Source organism: Salvelinus alpinus, chromosome 14 (assembly GCF_045679555.1).
Source record: "Salvelinus alpinus chromosome 14, SLU_Salpinus.1, whole genome shotgun sequence".
NCBI classification, from domain to species: Eukaryota; Metazoa; Chordata; class Actinopteri; order Salmoniformes; family Salmonidae; genus Salvelinus; species Salvelinus alpinus.
The window spans coordinates 23,998,383-24,017,733 of NC_092099.1; the positions used below are offsets into that span (position 1 = coordinate 23,998,383).

At 42.5% G+C, this 19,351-nt stretch overlaps 2 protein-coding genes and 1 non-coding gene across 4 annotated transcripts; 1 reads left to right on the plus strand and 2 right to left on the minus strand.

The window, feature by feature from the left end:
• Positions 1 to 2,701: 2,701 nt before the first annotated feature.
• LOC139539180 (large ribosomal subunit protein eL24) lies at positions 2,702 to 8,650 on the minus strand. Its single transcript, XM_071342068.1, has 6 exons — positions 8,505 to 8,650; positions 8,306 to 8,381; positions 7,726 to 7,836; positions 7,033 to 7,169; positions 6,566 to 6,629; positions 2,702 to 2,828 (listed from the first exon to the last, which is right to left on the minus strand). Exons 1-6 carry the CDS (start codon positions 8,507 to 8,509, stop codon positions 2,748 to 2,750), a joined length of 474 nt encoding a protein of 157 aa, XP_071198169.1. The 5' UTR covers positions 8,510 to 8,650; the 3' UTR covers positions 2,702 to 2,747.
• LOC139539232 (small nucleolar RNA SNORA23) lies at positions 7,409 to 7,589 on the minus strand. The gene has a single exon (XR_011667890.1). It is a non-coding gene; the product is annotated as a small nucleolar RNA SNORA23 (small nucleolar RNA).
• Positions 8,651 to 8,660: 10 nt separating the features above from the next.
• LOC139539178 (centrosomal protein of 97 kDa-like) lies at positions 8,661 to 18,934 on the plus strand. Of its 2 annotated transcripts, none has more exons than XM_071342064.1 (11): positions 8,661 to 8,752; positions 10,301 to 10,443; positions 11,165 to 11,323; positions 11,416 to 11,517; positions 11,637 to 11,750; positions 11,858 to 12,024; positions 12,449 to 12,613; positions 12,950 to 13,110; positions 13,234 to 13,921; positions 16,950 to 17,025; positions 17,109 to 18,934. In XM_071342064.1, the coding sequence occupies exons 2-11, from the start codon at positions 10,402 to 10,404 to the stop codon at positions 17,622 to 17,624; spliced, it is 2,190 nt and encodes a 729-aa protein (XP_071198165.1). In that variant the 5' UTR covers positions 8,661 to 8,752; positions 10,301 to 10,401; the 3' UTR covers positions 17,625 to 18,934. The 2 variants fall into 2 exon arrangements, with proteins under 2 accessions (XP_071198165.1, XP_071198162.1); XM_071342061.1 differs by lacking the exon at positions 8,661 to 8,752 and adding an exon at positions 9,039 to 9,600.
• The last annotated feature ends 417 nt before the right edge of the window (positions 18,935 to 19,351 follow it).

A 19,351-nucleotide genomic window follows, 5' to 3' on the forward strand; every position in this document is an offset into this window, starting at 1 on the left:
TTACCAAAACACACTCAAATGGTGTCATCTGCGCACAATGTTTTATTTTTACGTTTTACTTCATGAAACAAGTTGTTTAATTGTATATTCTTAAATGAATATTTATCATGCATTTTTTTGGAAGTGTTGTTTTTTTCCAAACTGTTTTTGTCATCATACCTCATGGTGTGGTTTCCTAAGGATGATCTTAAATCTGTGTTTGAATGTGGTTAAAAGGAATGTCTCCAATATTTATTAAATCATTTTGGTAACTATTTCTACAGTCGTACCTGAAGGATGATTAAACCATACATTCATGCCATGTGGCTGACTGTTCCTTCCACGTGTTGTAACTGTTTTAACCAATCAGGTAAACATTTCATATAGTAGCTTTTAACTGTAGATCTACTGTAATTGGCACCCTGCCTATTGCCAATAGAAACATGAAATCACCAGCTTTCTTTCCCTGATCGTTGGGTAATGTTAGGTGTCACGGTCCATGGGGCTGAATCTAGTGTGGTACCTGGAGTCAATAAGGAAAACTTTAGGGATACAATGCATATAGAAAGTCTACATCCCCCTAGGATTTCTTCACATTTTGTGTTAAAACATAGGATTCAAATGGATTGAATTGTCATTTTTTGACAATGATCAACACAATCTAATGTCACAGTGGAAGAAAAATTCATACAATTAAAGATGAATGAAAAATAAAACATACCTTGATTAGATAAGTATTCATCCCTGAGTCAATACATGTTAGAATCACCTTTGGCAGTGATTACAGCTGTGAGTCTTCTTGGGTAAGTCTCTAAGACCTTTACACACCTGGATTGTGTATTTGCCCATTATTCTTTTTCAAAATTCTTCAAGCTCTGTCAAGGTGTTGGAGATCATAGCTAGACAGCAATGTTCAAGTCTTGCCATAGATATAAGCAGATTTAAGTCAAAACTGACATTCACTACCTTTTTGGTAAGCAACTCTAGTGTAGATTTGGCTTTGTGTTGTAGGTTATTGTCCTGCTGAATGGTCGATTCTTCTCCCAGTGTAGATTTGGCTTTGTGTTGTAGGTTATTGTCCTGCTGAATGGTGGATTCTTCTCCCAGTGTAGATTTGGCTTTGTGTTGTAGGTTATTGTCCTGCTGAAAGATGGATTTCTCTCCCAGTGTCTGGTGTAAAGCAAACCGGTTTTGCCTGTGCTTAGCTCATCCTGTTTGTTTTCATCCTGAAAAACTTGTCTTTCCTGTCAAGCATACCCATACCACGATGCAGCCACCAACATGCTTCATAATGAGGCAGTTACTCAGTGATGTTGGATTTGCCACAAACGTAAGGCTTTGCATTTAGGCCAAAGTCTATTCCTTTGCAGTTTTTGTTCTTCAGTATTACTTGAATGCCTTGTTGCATACATATGCATGTTTAAGAATATTTGTATTTTTGCTGTTAGGGTAATTGTGGAGTCACTACAATGTTGATCCATCCTCAATTCTCCCATCACAGCCATTGAACTCCATCCAGCCTTTTTAAAATCACCAATGGCTTCCCTAAGCAGTTTCCTTCCTGTCCTGCAGCTCAGTTCAGGAGGACATCATCCACAGCCCAATTAACTTACTGCAACCATGCTTAAAGATATATTCAAATGTCTGATTTATTACCCAACTACCAATCACTGCCCTTTGAGAGTTTCAAAAAGCTCCCTGGTCTTTAGTTGAATCTGTGCTTTAAAAGTCAAGGGGGAGGTGGTGAATACTTGTGCAACAACTACATTTGTTTTATTTAATAAAAAGTGTAGAATTTGCTTTTCAGTTTGACATGAGTATTGTGTAGATCAATGACAAAATTACAATTAAGGCCATTTCAAGCCCACTTTGTAACAAAATGTGGGGGTGTCGACTTTCTATAGGCACTGTTTGTATTGGCCCTGTAGTCAAGGTCCTTGTCTCCTATTGGTTAGTTCTCAGTAATTTGGAGATGCATAATGTGTTAAATGTAACTAGTGTAGACGAGAACACATTTTATCAATCCTACACGTTGGAAATAGTTATCCTCTGATAGACTAAGCAATAACTGGCAAACTACATTGTCCATAATGCACACAACCTGTAATAATTTAACATGAACTTAAGTATATTTGTAATGGTATGCTCTTGTATTAACTATTTGAATTCAATCTTGGCATATTCTGCAGCGGTGTTATTCTTGCGCCGATAGTATATGATTGTTAAAATAGGTGATTGCTTGGAGGGGGAGTATGCAGGCTCAGATTTCAAAACATGCTTTTGACCCATCTTGGCATTGACTATTGAGGTTTGGATAGTGCAACTTGGCACAAGGGTGGAACAAACAGAAATGGCCATGCCTCTGAATAAATTACTGGTTTGACATGATCTTTATGTAGTCCCCATTGATTGGTCCACCTTCGTATGCACACACTACATTTTTATTCAAGTCACTGAATGCTTTACAGTAACCCATCCTAGACCCTTAAAGAGCAAGTAGAAGCAGTGGCAAGGGGAAAATCCCTAGGAGGAAGAAACCAGAATCCAAGGGGAGGCACATCTTCTGGTTGTACCAGGTGAAAGATTGGAGTCCTATGACCAGCTAACCAGACTGTTGACCACTAGTAAGGAAGGACAGTTCAGGGTGCATGACCAAATCAGGTCAGACAATTGTCAATTACACAAATCCAGAAAACAAAAGCACTGACAAACACCAAACACCTTTGATTACCAAGAATGTTTATTCACAATCAACAAAGCCAAAAGCTTTAGCGTTTGCCACCAACGCGAGGCGCATTGACCTTCATTTGCTTTGCCACCTTGGGTTTGGGTGCAGCCTTGGCAGGGGCCTACAGAGGGAGACAAAGTACAGATTAGACAAAGTACTAATAACCCTTTTAAAACAGATGTGGTATATTTATTATCTGTAAAAACTATAAGGTAATGTTGATGACCCCCTTTCAAACAGCCCCTTTATCACTTTTTGCAGGTACACCCTTTTATATATAGTGGGTTACTGGCAAATTGGGAGGGGTGGTGTTAAACCGGGGCGGCAGCGTAGCCTAGTGGTTAGAGCGTTGGACTAGTAACCGAAAGGTTGCGAGATCGAATCCCCGAGCTGACAAGGTACAAATCTGTCGTTCTGCCCCTGAACAGGCAGTTAACCCACTGTTCCTAGGCCGTCATTGAAAATAAGAATTTGTTCTTAACTGACTTGCCTAGTAAAATAAAGGTAAAAAAAAAATAATAATAAAAAAATATAAAAAAAAAAAAAAAAAGTGCGGGCTATTTGCACTTCAAATTTATTAAACAATGGAAGTGTCAACGAATTTATATGAAAAAGCAGAAACATTTAGACCCGATATCAGTAATTTGGTTACAGGTATTATATACACTGCTCAAAAAAATAAAGGGAACACTAAAATAACACATCCTAGATCTGAATGAATGAAATATTCTTATTAAATACTTTTTTCTTTACATAGTTGAATGTGCTGACAACAAAATCACACAAAAATGATCAATGGAAATCAAATTTATCAACCCATGGAGGTCTGGATTTGGAGTCACACTCAAAATTAAAGTGGAAAACCACACTACAGGCTGATCCAACTTTGATGTAATGTCCTTAAAACAAGTCAAAATGAGGCTCAGTAGTGTGTGTGGCCTCCACGTGCCTGTATGACCTCCCTACAACGCCTGGGCATGCTCCTGATGAGGTGGCGGATGGTCTCCTGAGGGATCTCCTCCCAGACCTGGACTAAAGCATCCGCCAACTCCTGGACAGTCTGTGGTGCAACGTGGCGTTGGTGGATGGAGCGAGACATGATGTCCCAGATGTGCTCAATTGGATTCAGGTCTGGGAACGGGCGGGCCAGTCCATAGCATCAATGCCTTCCTCTTGCAGGAACTGCTGACACACTCCAGCCACATGAGGTCTAGCATTGTCTTGCATTAGGAGGAACCCAGGGCCAACCGCACCAGCATATGGTCTCACAAGGGGTCTGAGGATCTCATCTCGGTACCTAATGGCAGTCAGGCTACCTCTGGCGAGCACATGGAGGGTGATGGAGGGCTGCCCCCCAAAGAAATGCCACCCCACACCATGACTGACCCACCGCCAAACCGGTCATGCTGGAGGATGTTGCAGGCAGCAGAACGTTCTCCACGGCGTCTCCAGACTCTGTCACGTCTGTCACGTGCTCAGTGTGAACCTGCTTTCATCTGTGAAGAGCACAGGGCGCCAGTGGCGAATTTGCCAATCTTGGTGTTCTCTGGCAAATGCCAAACGTCCTGCACGGTGTTGGGCTGTAAGCACAACCCCCGCCTGTGGACGTCGGGCCCTCATACCACCCTCATGGAGTCTGTTTCTGACCGTTTGAGCAGACACATTTGTGGCCTGCTGGAGGTCATTTTGCAGGGCTCTGGCAGTGCTCCTCCTTGCACATAGGCGGAGGTAGCGGTCCTGCTGCTGGGTTGTTGCCCTCCTACGGCCTCCTCCACGTCTCCTGATGTACTGGCCTGTCTCCTGGTAGCGCCTCCATGCTCTGGACACTACGCTGACAGACACAGCAAACCTTCTTGCCACAGCTCGCATTGATGTGCCATCCTGGATGAGCTGCACTACCTGAGCCACTTGTGTGGGTTGTAGACTCCGTCTCATGCTACCACTAGAGTGAAAGCACCGGCAGCATTCAAAAGTGACCAAAACATCAGCCAGGAAGCATAGGAACTGAGAAGTGGTCTGTGGTCACCACTTGCAGAACCACTCCTTTATTGGGGGTGTCTTGCTAATTGCCTATAATTTCCACCTTTTGTCTATTCCATTTGCACAACAGCATGTGACATTTATTGTCAATCAGTGTTGCTTCCTAAGTGGACAGTTTCATTTCACAGAAGTGTGATTGACTTGGAGTTACATTGTGTTGTTTAAGTGTTCCCTTTATTTTTTTGAGCAGTGTAGTTGGTTTTGGATTTTAATATCATGTAATTGTTTATTCTATTTATTTTCTTTTGTAGTCTATTATGTTTTGCTTTAATGTAGATGCTGCTTATGCAACAGCTAATGGGGATCCAAATAAACTAAACTATTTTGGTTACAGGGTCTGAAAATGCAGGAATCATTAGGTCTTTAGGTGGCTTTTAATGTACCTTGTTTTTTACTCCCTACTAGACAATGACATGGGTTTTTAAGTGCTAATGTCGATGTTGGGGGCCAAGGAGGCTATTGTATGCTGATAATAAATATAATTACATTTTAACATTTTGATGAGACATTTTCCAAAACCGCTATGTATGCATTAAATCAATTACACAACCATACAATCAATTTGACTTTTAATAAACAGTAATAATTTTGGCATAGACCAACTCACAATACAGGTGAATTCATATTCAATAGGACTTTGTGAATGCATTGAGTTACTGAGCAAATTTTTGGCTGATTTCATTAGTTTATGGGACTACAGATGACAAAATATGTTTCCCTTTGGGACCATGAGACCTACTGATCAACATTTTTATAGAAATAGCCCATTTTTTAAATAAAAAATGTGCACTCTCTCAAAGCCACTTGTGTCAAGTAACCAGGCATTATGGTAATGGTAAGACAAGTGATTTCGCCAACATTTGGTGACAATCATCTTTGAAATTAGCATATTTTGCATTATTGATTGCATATTAGCTATCACAAATAAAGTTCTAGGGTAGTGACCTGACGTTATCTTCACAGCTAGCTCTATGAATGGTGTTTAGCTAGCAAGCTACCAGTATGTTGCCTTATAAAGCCCTGCAGCCTGTACGTACGGACATTGCAGTAACAGTAAATTAATTTCTACATTACGTGTGGCATTATTAGTGTGCTACATTTATATGCAGCAAGCTAGCAAGGAGCTCAGAGGTTCCTCGAGAGCAAGCTAACTAATAATGAGTGGCGCCAGCTTGCAGGAGTTTCACACGAGGCAAGTATACTTGCTATTAAGGGGAAAAGCCGACACTCAAGGGCCGATACACTAGGAAAGGCTAATATCTGCCAAAAATAAATCGACCTGACCGATATCTCTCTACCCCCTATTGCTTTTAGACAAAAAAGCGGGTATAAAAATGCAGGCATGGTAAAAATAGCGAGATTTCGGTCTATATGAAAGGGATGTAACTAACACACCTTTGGACTCTCCAATAGGAATCTAATTACCTTACCACAGTGCTAGTTTTTTTCTTTACAGCTCTTGATAAACCACTTGGTGCCATTCAAATTCCATTTGCCAGAGGCTGAGGTGACTAAAAGCAGCAATGTAAACCAAAGATATTGCAGAGCGATCCAAGAGGATCCAATTGTGAGTGGTCCCTTCACTCTCCTGCAAAATGATAGCTGAATGACAACTGCTAAGGATACTGTGGAGCATGTTGCTACAAGCTCGCTTGCTGAAGTCAGCCCAAAACGGACAATTATTACTTTGTGAGTCTACCTTTATCTGTGTGAAAATGTAGATTTCCACATTAAAACATTGCTGTGTTTTATAAACACAGGGCATAAATGTTTTACTTTCTGACCAATCAGATTCACACATGGCTATATTAATCTTACCTTAGCACCGGCAGCAGAGGGTTTCTTGGTTGTCTGCTTTGCCTTCTTGGCCTCCTTGGCAGCTCTAGTGACAAAAGAATGATAGAAATTAGGCCAATGCCACACATCCAAAAAAACAACAAGACAGGAGTCCACAGACTGCAGAAATAACACATCGACTGACTAGAGTAATAAAACGTCGTTATTGCATATGCGTTAACATGGCTAAAAAACCAAGACTGACAATTCACTGTTGAATTTTAAAAATACAATAACTGCAGTACCACAGGAAAGTCAGTGTCACAGTGTGAACAGCTAGCTATATGTTCTTCAGAGCCAACTCTGACAACACTAAATTGTTAAACACTATACAACAGTTCACTACAGCAGTAGACAATTCACTTTCTTTGGCACCAATATGCCAGCTATTGACAATTTACATCTAAAGCCAAGTTTCTGGTAAAGCATGGTTTTGGTGAGGTCCTCACCTGATGGCCTGCTCACGCTGGGCCTTGCGGACCTCAGGCTTCTGGTTCCTCTTGGCCATGATCTCAGCCAGGGAGGCGCCGGTGATGGCCCTCTGGAACTTCACGGCGCGGCGTGTGCGCTTCTTTGTCACCTCTTCCTGTTGGGACAGGAAACAGCATAGCCACATTCAGGATCAAGTATGGGCAGTTTGGTAGTGTTAGGTTATTAGCAGGCACAACACAGGGAGAAAACATTGTATTTGAAGTAGCACTCATGTAGCTGAACTAGTCCAATAAGAATGCTCATTAACACTATAGTTTTGTGCCAAAGGAACAGTAACAACCACGCAGATGTACTGCATTACTGCAAACCCTTAACATCTTTCTCACATATAAGGTTTGTAGGAGAGTATGGAGGCTGGCCAGTGGTAAGGAGTCAGAGACATCACAGAGCCAGTACTATGATCTCCAGTGGTTCTACGGCCGCAGGTATGTGGAGTGAGCACTGCCGTCCAAGCTGTAGGACACAGCCTGGCAACAGCACATAACGCAGATGGCAACCACGCACACCGTCCCACCCGCAGCCAAAAACAAAGGTACACCAAAACACACCTTGTCAAAACTTAGGTTGTATAACTGAATCACAAGGTAAACACTCACAGTAGCCACTGCTTGTCAGCATTTGAGGGGAAATTATGCACACGAGGTACTTACAGACTGCCCCTTCTTGTGCTTGCGCCTGTACAGCACAGTCCAGTTGATCTGTCTGGGGTTCCTCTTGGCCAGGAAGGCAGACTCACACTTAGCATTCAGGAACTGGAAAACCTGGGTGGGGGCGCAAACTATACATGAGTGAGATATTTGACCGTTATTTGGCATGTTGACATGCCCATGTCTAGTTGTAATATTGTTATAACTGCTGTGGAGAAAGGTTTTGACTAGGTGGTATACAGCTACGACCAGAAGTGACTTTTTCGTAGTAAGTTATGAGAATTACTGTAGAAGGTTATGAGAATTAAGTTAACGTTAGGAAAACGGTTACCTAAAATGCACTCAACCTACTACGAAAAGTCACTTCCGGTCGTAGTTTTACTCCTTGTCACAAAAATTAATACAATGCATAGCAGCGTCTGTCTAAGTGCCAGGCCAAGAACCAAGTAAACACTACATGAACAGTTCTACTGTAACAATTTCAATAGAATGTCAGCCACGGCTTATTGCAATCAACCATGATAAAACAAACTTAACTAAGTGGCATTAGAGGAAGGAAAAGAGTAGACCTAGGGTGCCGTACCTTCCCATCTATTCTGGCGTATCGGACACCATGGCCGGGGTATATTTTGTACCCACTGAAACTGCACAGCTCGACCCTGTAGCGGAATAATATGAACCATTAGAAGATAAACGTGTAATTCTGTATAATTGCGCATTTTTAGCACTAAAACTGTTATTTTAAAGCTTTGATGGCAATAGATATTATTCCGTAAACTCACTTCATGATGGTTGAGGGGGGACACAAAACCGGAAAGAAAGATGTCGGAAACGGAAATGAAGTTACAGGTAAGATTTCTTCATTATTTATATATTTTTTACCACTTATTTTTTTCTACACAGCATGTTTTTTTCTCCTTACATTTCAGTCAGAAGCATTATTTGGATTTTCAAATATAAATGTTGTTCATGCAAAGTAGTTGACCAATAAGCAACTCGATCGGCTGATTGGCGTTGACACAAGCGGGAAGTATGGCCTTGATTTTTTTATTTGCATTATTATTTTCTGTTTGTTTTATTGAAATTCCATACATTTTGAAGGATACAAATTCAAATGTGTTACAAAAATCTATACATTCTTCTTAAAAATGTTTTACATAAAACGTCACAAACATAAACACAAAAACGTTACAGGGTTTTACGTTCAAAGAAATGAGAAAGCTTAATTAAGAGTTTCAATTGATTTCAGTAACTTCTTATTCTTACAGAGCATGCAATTTAATGTGTCAAAGTAATTAACTTAAAAAAATATTTAATACCATGTTTTTTTCCTTAGAAATTTCATTTTATGGATGTGATATTTAGCAAGAATTATAATCAAATGTATCACATACTTTTCGTTAGTGGAGAACTATCAAAAACAAAAAGAAAAGCCATTTGTTAGTTTCTCTCGCCCTTGAAGTATGGCCTTGATAGAAAGGAACCAATCCAAAACTGAACAAAATGAAGGTATTTTAAAGTTGAAGAGATATTTGATCAGTATACACTTTGAAAATAGCATCTTGATTTCTGTACTTTCATATTGGAATTGCTATCAGCTGTACATCTATTGAAGTCTATTTCCCCCAGAGAATCGACAACAGTGGCGCGCTGCGGTAAAGCCTATTTGTAGTCTTTTTGAAACCAAGCATAGTGGTCCTTTATGGCGAACGGATTTTTTTTTTTACTACATATTCCGGTAAATTCTTAATCGTTTTTTCTGTTGTACTGTTGTACTGACAAGACAGTTGTGCGCTGGGAACCAGGCTAGCGAATTTTGTGCATTATCGTATATTCTTCGCAGAATGGGAATATCAGATGTAACATTTGACACAACTGGTGAGTGCATGACAGCTCCCTTGTGTGATGTTCGACTTTGTAGGTCAACGATTTAGCGAACATAGCTATAACGTTTCTTTCAAATGATTGGCTTTATCCTACGTTAGCTAGCTAACTAGCTGGAGCTACTTACTGTCTGTAGCTACCCATCCTGTCCTCATTCCAGCGAATGTGGTCATCTCATAGTCCATAGTCATGCTTACAGGACTGAAGGACTAATGTAGAGCCAACAGATCACAATGGCCTAATTGATTAGTGTTTTCAGTTGAGCAGTTTCAGTTGGATATGTGAAAAAATATTTTCATTGTCTGAACAAGACTCCCAATATCATGCTGGATATTCACAACCATCATGTCTCCAATCCCACTGCTTTATCAGCTACTCAATCAGCAGAGTGAATGTGAATGAATCATCATCCCTCAGACTATAGTAGACCCAGTATGGATAAACTGCATAATAGTGATCAACAGAAGTTCTCCCAAGACTGCTTGCATGTTTCAGTTGGCTCCCTGTCTGTATCATGCTTAAAGCAGTGTCCATGTGCATAGTAGATGTATAAGCTTGCCTCCCTAGTTGCCGTTGAGAGGCTGATATTGTTTCTATGCATCGTTCATGTTCATGGTGATACTATCAACATGTGCATAATAGATTATACATCCATCCACTCCCATGTTTATGGTTCTCCCGGTTTCCCCTTCAGGTCCTGTGGTGGACTTGTCAGCCCAGGGTCTGCAGAAGCTGGAGCCCAGTTTCACCTGCTCTGATGAAACACACACGCTCATTCTGGACCGGAACCACATCATGAAACTAGAACATTTGGAGAGGAGCCAAGGCCTCCAACAGGTAGGCTCTTTGTAAGTGAGGTCTTGGTGGACTGTATATTCTTTAGGTTAGGTTTTACTTTATGTGTTCGCTCCGGTGTGCTGGTAAGGGCACAGATGATAGACAGGTAGGATTCCAGTTGAGGGGGTTTAATAATGCTGAAGATGCACAGGCACGGAACAGCACTGCACAGTGTATGTAGTATGGATTGGCTAAGGCACTTAGTGGTCTGTCAACTTTATTCAACCAAAGTGTGTGTGGAATATCAACAATGACACACACTGGTCTTGGCTAACACAATGAAAGCTAACTGGTGGGAAAAAAACATGGATGGCTGGAACTTTCTCTCGAGCTGATCTTCTCTGAGCTGAAGATTGCGCAGCATGCTCTGCTCCACTTCACCGGTGAGCGGAGCTAGAGCTCTGATATGATGAACTAACATTACTGATATGATTAACTACAAATACATCACAGCCTTTCGTACACTCCCTCTTACTGGGTACTGTTACATGATTGATTGTGTGACTAAATTTGCATATCCACCAAGGCACATTTGATGGAATATGTTCAATTTAACTGTTGAACATGGTTGAATTCCTTATCTAATTTGTAAAATGGGCATTTACTACTTCTATATGTTGTTGCAAACTTGCAATGTACCACATTGGGTTGGATTAGTTCCCTCTATATTGTTTTGTTGTCTCATCCTGCCTCTCTCTTTCCTGTTTTCTTTGCTGTGCAGTTATCTGTTGTTGGAAACCGCCTGGTGCGAATGATGGGTGTGTGTCGTCTGACCGAGCTGAGAGTTCTGAACCTGCCCAATAACAGTATTGGCTATATAGAAGGGCTGAGAGACCTGCCACACCTGGAGTGGCTCAACTTGGCAGGCAACAACATCAAGGTGAGGTGAAAAAAGTGGACAAGGTACTCCCTCTATATTTGTGTACATTTTGTCTCCTGATCATGCAATCTGGATGTCCACTTTTCTCTCAGGTCATTGAGCAGCTCAACAATTGTGTGGCTCTCCAACACTTGGACCTGTCTGATAACAACATCTCCAACATTGGTGATGTTACCAAGCTGTTAGCCTTAAAGGTGAGAACAGGTCTTGCCTCATGTTATAGGGATTCAGATAGAATTCTGGAGCAGTAAGTAGGATAGGTTTTAAGTGATTGGTTGTGGTGTTGATTGACTGGCTGCCATTTCTCTTGCAGACCCTTCTCCTCCATGGAAATAGCATTACGACGCTGCAGACCGTTCCCGCTCATTTGCCCATCCATCTGTCCATCCTCTCCCTGGCAGAGAATGAAATTAGAGACCTCAATGAGGTAAAGACCCTTCCTTTTTGTTCCTGCTCTGCTTTTACAACAATCTCTCCTAGTTCTCTCTCACTTGCTTGTCTCTTTCTCTCTCTCTCTCTCTCTGCCTCCCACAGGTCTCCTACCTGGCACCCCTCCATGACCTGGAACAGCTCTCCATTATGACTAACCCCTGCGTCATGGTAACCCCCTCGTTGCCTCGATACGACTACCGGCCGTACATCATGAGCTGGTGTCTGAATCTCAAGATCCTAGATGGATATGTGGTGTCTCAGAAAGAAGGGTGAGACTAGTTCCAGAACTCCATTGAAGTTACAAATGCCAGCTAGGCATGGTAAGGGGGGTAGGCAGGGATTGAGATGAAGGGTTTCCCTATTGCCCGAGGAAGTGACTTGAGCAGTTGCGCAAGTTGAGCCTGCTCTGAGATAATAACCAAAATGCAAAGAATTCCAGTAGTCTGGTCTTTCTGGTTCCTCCCGTTTGTAGGTGCAAATAGCTACTTTAAAATTTTCATGCACGTGATCATAATCTTTGGGCAATCAAAAAATACTCCTGAGCCTTTCAAACCATAATGTCAATCCCTTGGTAGGGAAATGGACTTGTGACTGTAAAGTTGCTGGGTCGTATTATCCAGTTATACTATCGAAGTGTTGTGTGATGATCACTCTTATTGCTGGTGATTTAATGTCTCTAACGTCTGATCTCAGGTTGAAGGCAGAGTGGCTGTACAGCCAGGGCAAAGGTCGATCATACCGGCCAGGTCAGCATGTGCAGCTGGTCCAGTACTTGGCCACAGTGTGCCCTTTGACCTCCACGCCAGCCCTGGAGACCGCGGAGGATGCCAAGCTGGAGAAGATCCTCAGCAAGCAGAGGTAGGAGAATGCATTCACAACTGGACTGTGATGCCAACAGCTGTTCAAACTATCACACAGGTAGTGGATGTGTTCTCCTCCCTGTGATCACATGGAAAAAGTGCCAAATATAAATCCTACCCATTGTTAGAATCCATTTGACATTAAACTGGATCCATCTGTGGCTTTTCTGCTTAGTTTTGGTCATTTAACTTCAAGGTACCGCAAGGTATCTTTTAACCAGATGAGAAATATGAAGCAGATGAGACAGCTTGCACAATTATTGAAATGACTGTTTAATTACTCTCTCCTTTGTATCAGATTAGTTAACCAGGGGACGTGTGTGTATATATACAGGTTCCACCAGAGGCAGCTCCTGCAGCAGACCCAGGGGGGCTTCCCCAGCCCTCCCCGCCCCACCCAACTGGATGTGGAGACTCAAAGCCCCCGCCATGTGCCTCTAATAGAGGAAGACAGAGCCACGACGCCTGTGACTGCTCCATCAACCAGACCGACAGGTAGAGGACATGAACTTTACCTGTGTTTGTGTTTCTCTCAATTCTGTAACTCCCATCAATCCGTGTGTGTCTGGTGTGTAAATCGAATCTCTTCCTCTCTTCTTTGTGTGTGCATGTGTTTAGAGCTGGCGACGGTGCAGGTGAACATGTGGCTAAGCTGCGACCCCTCCCAGGCCGCACCTCCTCTCCTTGGCCTCAGGGGTGTGGAGGAGCGCCTCTACCCGGAGGACGTCCAGAGCCAGACAGATGAGTACAAACTCAGCGGCAGCCTGCTCTCCTCAGAGTCCACCTTCCTCCTAGTCACCTCTGAATCCCCCCGCTCTGACAGTGAGGATGAGACGGAGACGTTTGATCACGACTCGCTGGTGCCCGAACACCCCATTCATCCCGAAAAGACCCAACAGGCACCCTTGGGGAGAGGGAGTGAGAGCCAGAAGGAGAAGGAGAGAAAGATGGAGAGAGAAAGGGTGTCAGGTGACAGCCACCTCACCTGTACCTTAACCTCAACTGCCGGTCTACCTATGATGGGAGATGACCAATCACAGACCAATGACAGCGCTCTGTTCCAGGGAGCATACTCAAACTGCAATGCTGTAGAGGTGAGGGCGGGGTCTAAGCAGGAAGATAAAGCAGTGGTGAGATGTGATAGGCTGGGCCGCTGTGAGGCGGACAGGGCAGCCGTCAGGATCCAGGCATGGTGGAGGGGAATGTGGACTCGGCGCTGCCACCCGCTCGCCAAAGAGGTGCGGTGTGAGATCCGCCTGCGCAGGATGCAGGATCACATAGTCTTCCTTTCTGGAGAGTTTGAGAGGTACGGAACAGACCCCAAGAAATCCAAGGGCTGCGTTCCTATTCTCTACTCTTTTCCAGAAGGGTGCTCTCATTCACTCCCCCTCATGCATTAAAAAGCATTGGATTGCTGCGTAAATGCCTGATGGGAGTTTTCACCATATCCCTCTCACCAGTCCATTCCTTTCAAATTCATGAGGGGCAGTGTACGAGTGCACACTTAAGGAGAAGGGTAGAGAATCGGAGTGTAGACACTGTTCTCCAGTCCTGGTCCACAAAGTGTGCAGACTTCACCAGTTTCAATCAGGCCACTAGTAATAATGATAATGTATTACATTTGTAAATTGATTTTAATTACAAAACAAATCTCAAAGCTCATAGAATAAAATATAAACTGCTACTAGTTATCAAGCCCTCAATTAGTTGGATCATGTCTGTTGGCACTGGGCTTGAACACAACCAGACAAGTTGTGATTGTGCATGAGGTATTACCAATGTCATATGTGCATGGTTCATTCCTATGTCTGGATGGTGTTGCCTAAAAGGCATGGTTCATTACTATGGATGGTGTTGCCTAAAAGGCATGGTTCATTACTATGGATGGTGTTGCCTAAAAGGCATGGTTCATTGCTATGTCTGGATGGTGTTGCCTAAAAGGCATGGTTCATTGCTATGTCTGGATGGTGTTGCCTAAAAGGCATGGTTCATTGCTATGTCTGGATGGTGTTGCCTAAAAGGCATGGTTCATTGCTATGTCTGGATGGTGTTGCCTAAAAGGCATGGTTCATTCCTATGTCTGGATGGTGTTGCCTAAAAGGCATGGTTCATTGCTATGTCTGGATGGTGTTGCCTAAAAGGCATGGTTCATTGCTATGTCTGGATGGTGTTGCCTAAAAGGCATGGTTCATTCCTATGTCTGGATGGTGTTGCCTAAAAGGCATGGTTCATTGCTATGTCTGGATGGTGTTGCCTAAAAGGCATGGTCACACATTTGTTTATAGACTTGGTGGTGAGCTAGATAAGAAACTGGCAAGAATATCTCCATACAAAACTTCAATTCCCATTAAAAATAGCAGACATTTAGCCTTTTGTAAGGAGTGCACAAAGCGTTGTCTTTGGCCATGCTCCAGAATATAGCTATAGCCATTGGAATGTTGGAAGCCTTGTTCTCCTGCAACAGTGACATTTTTTATGTACAGTTGAAGTCGGAAGTTTACATACAAATTTATTTTATGTAAGTTTAAATGAAACTTCCGACTTCAACTGTATATATGTATATACAGTTGAAGTCGGAAGTTTACATACACCTTAGCCAAATACATTTAAACTCAGTTTTTCACAATTCCTGACATTTAATCCTAGTAAAATTCCCTGTGTTAGGTCAGTTAGGATCACCACTTCATTTGAAGAATGTGAAATGTCAGAATAATAGTAGAGAGAATGATCTATATCAGATTTGATTTCTTTCATCACATTCCCAGTGGGTCAGAAGTTTACATACACTCAATTAGTATTTGGTAGCATTGCCTTATTTTATTTTTTTACTTGGGTCAAACGTTTCAGGTAGCCTTCCATAAGCTTCCCACAATAAGTTGGGTGCATTTTGGCCCATTCCCCCTGACAGAGCTGGTGTAACTGAGTCAGGTTTGTAGACCTCCTTGCTCGCACACGGTTTTTCAGTTCTGCCCACAAATTTTCTATAGGATTGAGGTCAGGGCTTTGTGATGGCCACTCCAATACCTTGACTTTGTTGTCCTTAAGCCATTTTGCCACAACTTTGGAAGTATGCTTGTGGTCATTGTCCATTTGGAAGACCCATTTGCGACCAAGTTTTGACTTCCTGACTGTCTAGAGATGTTGCTTCAATATATCTACATCATTTCCCCTCATGATGCCATCTATTTTGTGAAGTGCACCAGTCCCTCCTGCAGCAAAGCACCCCCACAACATGATGCTGCCACCCCCGTGCTTCACGGCTGGGATGGTGTTCTTCGGCTTGTAAGCCTCCCCATTTTGCCTCCAAACATAACGATGGTCATTAAGGCCTTACAGTTCTATTTTTGTTTCATCAGACCAGAGGACATTTCTCCAAAAAGTACAATCTTTGTCCCCATGTGCAGTTGCAAACCGTAGTCTGGCTTTTTTATGGCGGTTTTGGAGCAGTGGCTTCTTCCTTGCTGAGTGGCCTTTCAGGTTATGTCTATATAGGACTCGTTTTACTCTGGATATAGATACTTTTGTACCTGTTTCCTCCAACATCTTCACAAGGTCCTTTGCTGTTCTGGGATTGATTTGCACTTTCGCACCAAAGTACGTTCATCTCTAGGAGACAGAACTCGTCTCCTTCCTGAGCGGTATGATGGCTGCGTGGTCCCATGGTGTTTATACTTGGGTACTATTGTTTGTACAGATGAACGTGCTACCTTCAGGCGTTTGGAAATTGCTCCCAAGGATGAACCAGACTACATTTTTTAAACAATTCTTTTATCTGAGGTCTTGGCTGATTTCTTTAGATTTGACCATGATGTCAAGCAAAGAGGCACTGCTTTTGAAGGTAGGCATTGCAATACATCCACAGGTACACCTCCAATTGACTCAAATGATGTCTATTAGCCTATCAGAAGCTTCTAAAGCTATGACATCCTCTTTGGGAATTTTCCAAACTGTTTAAAGGCACAGTCAACTTAGTATGTAAACTTTTGACCCACTGGAATTGTGATACAGTGAATTATAAGTGAAATAATCTGTCTGTAAACAATTGTTGGAAGGATTACTTGTGTCATGCACAAAGTAGATGTCTTAACCGACTTGTCAAAACTATAGTTTGTTAACAAGAAATTTGTGGAGTGGTTGAAAAACGAGTTTTAATGACTCCAACCTAAGTGTATGTTAACTTTTGACTTCAACTGTAACTAGCTAGCTCTTTCAACACTTCTGATGGCACAGACAGATAGGTCTGAAGGATGAAGGTATCTAGCTCTTTCTGTTGAAGGTCACATATCAGACAAATATGTCAAATTCTTCCAAAGAATACTTGTTTGTGTGTACAGAGTGAGGCAGCAGCATGAAGAGGAGAGGTTGCAGAGACTGGTACAGGAGGAGGCTGTGAGGTTTCTATGGAGGCAGGTCAGTGATAAACAAGCTCATGCATCAAATGTAGATGCACATACACACACCCTTTCTCACTCCTTCTCCCCATCTCTCTGCAGCTTCAGTCCATGCAGCAGTGGCAGCGTTCTGTAGAGGGGCAGCTGGCCAGCGTGACTCAGGCCGGGTCATCTCTTGCTCCAACCCTGACCTCCGGGCTTTGTCCCCCAGCTCTTCCACTCCCCCTACCTCTGGCCTCCAGCACTGCAAACTCGGCCTGTACAGTCCTCTCCTTCCCAGACTCGGGGTTCCAGTCAACAGATGAACTGCAGGTGGGGCAGGAAGACACTTTCCTGAGCTGTGGGACGGGCGACTCTCTGGAGACTGTGCGGCCGCTGGTCGTGGGGGGGTCCCTGGCTCCTTGTGGTGGGGGGAACAGTCAGGACTACAGTCTGCTGGAGCAGTACCTGTCCTCCGTGCAACAGCGAGAGGAGGAGGCAGAGGAGGGGGGTGCCAGCAACAGAACAGGCACACCACAGCCGCCCTCATCTGCCGAAACAGCACAGCCTGACTCCCCCGCTCAGAACACAGGAGACAGACACAGAGCAGCAACACACACACTGGAAAGTCCAATCTGAAGTGCCTGTCCCGCTCCTAGTCTTCTGGGATTGGCTAAGACACTGCCCATAAACTCAGTCCATCTGTGCTGATGAATGTTATTGATGGCTCTAACAGCGCCTCATAGAACTTACTGACTAACATCCATATAGTGAGTGGCATATGGACTCACGAATGTGTATACATTCATCTAGCCTGGATGACTTTTCTCATTTTGACTTTAAATCTCTTGGACTGCTGCTAGCCTGGAGACCTGACTGTTCCTGCATTCAATAATGCTTTGTTGGTTGCCATGATTTGTCAGTCCAAGGACAATTAGGCTAATGCTTGATTTACATTTGGGAGACGTGGGAACGACAGTCCCAGCTTCCGACACCTTAGTTTTTACGTACACGGCAGACATGCAATTTAGACCGGTGCTAAAAATGTTAATCCATGACATGCCCCAACATTAAGTTTACGCATTAAGTCCATCTACCCTCCAACTTTGGTCATCTGCAACTTCCCTATCTGTCATGCTCAGGCAGTGGTGGAAAAAGTACCCAGTTGTCATACTTGAGTAAAAGTAAAGATACTATAGAAAATGACTGAAGTGAAAGTCGCCGAGTAAAATTCTACTTGAGTAAAAGTCTACAAGTATTTGGTTTTAAATATACTTAAGTATCAAAAGTACAAGTATAAACTCTACTTGAGTAAAAGTCTACAAGTATTTGGTTTTAAATATACTTAAGTATCAAAAGTACAAGTATAAACAATTTCAAATTCCTTATATTAAGCAAACCAGACCACATTTTATTTTCTCTTTACGGATAGCCAGGGGCACGCTCCAACACTTAGACATCCTTTACAAACGAAGCATGTGTTTTGTGAGTCCGCCAGATCAGAGGCAGTAGGGATGACCAGCGATGTTCTTGATAAGTGTGTGCATTAGACCATTTTCCTGTCCTGCTAAGCATTAAAAATATAACGAGTACTTTTGGGTGTCAAGGAAAATGTATGGAGTAAAAAGTACATAACTTTCTTTAGGAATGTAGTCAAGTAAATTTGTAAAAAATATAAATAGTAAAGTATAGATACCCCCAAAAACTAAGTAGTATTTTTTACTTAACATAAGCACGGGGTGTAAAGTACTTATCTGTATTTATCCCTATTTATTTATCCATCACATTATGGTATTTATGTCCTTTTCCCTCTTGTTCTGTTTCACAGACCACAACCCTCCTAAAGCCCATTCCAAACCCCTTAACCACCAAACCCTAAACCTTCATTACCCAAACTCCATCAAACCTTCCTCGCTGACTTTTCTGTATGAATAAATATCAAAACGAGACCCTTGCTTTCTGGCGTTCATTATGCATTCTCACCGATAACCCACAATTGCAATATAACCCAGCAGTCAGTAACGTTATACATAATTTATAGGGCTGTCAGTGTTTATCAATGAACTTTTAGTAATTTTAGTGCACTTAAAAGAAAAGTGTGCATTGATGAACTGACGCATGAAAGAAAGTCACGACTGGGCTGATGGAAACATGAATTGCTCTTAAAATTGTATAAATGCCTACAGACAACTTGTTTGCTTGACATTTTGTGTCTGTAAAATTAATTATGCGAGAAATGGCGTCACGAAACTTGGAGTCACGTGATATATTTTTTGGTCCTCCCACTACAACTCGGGAAAGCATGCAGTTTATTAGGCTACTAAATAAATTATGAACTTCACAGGGTGGTGAATGTGCGAGGTGAT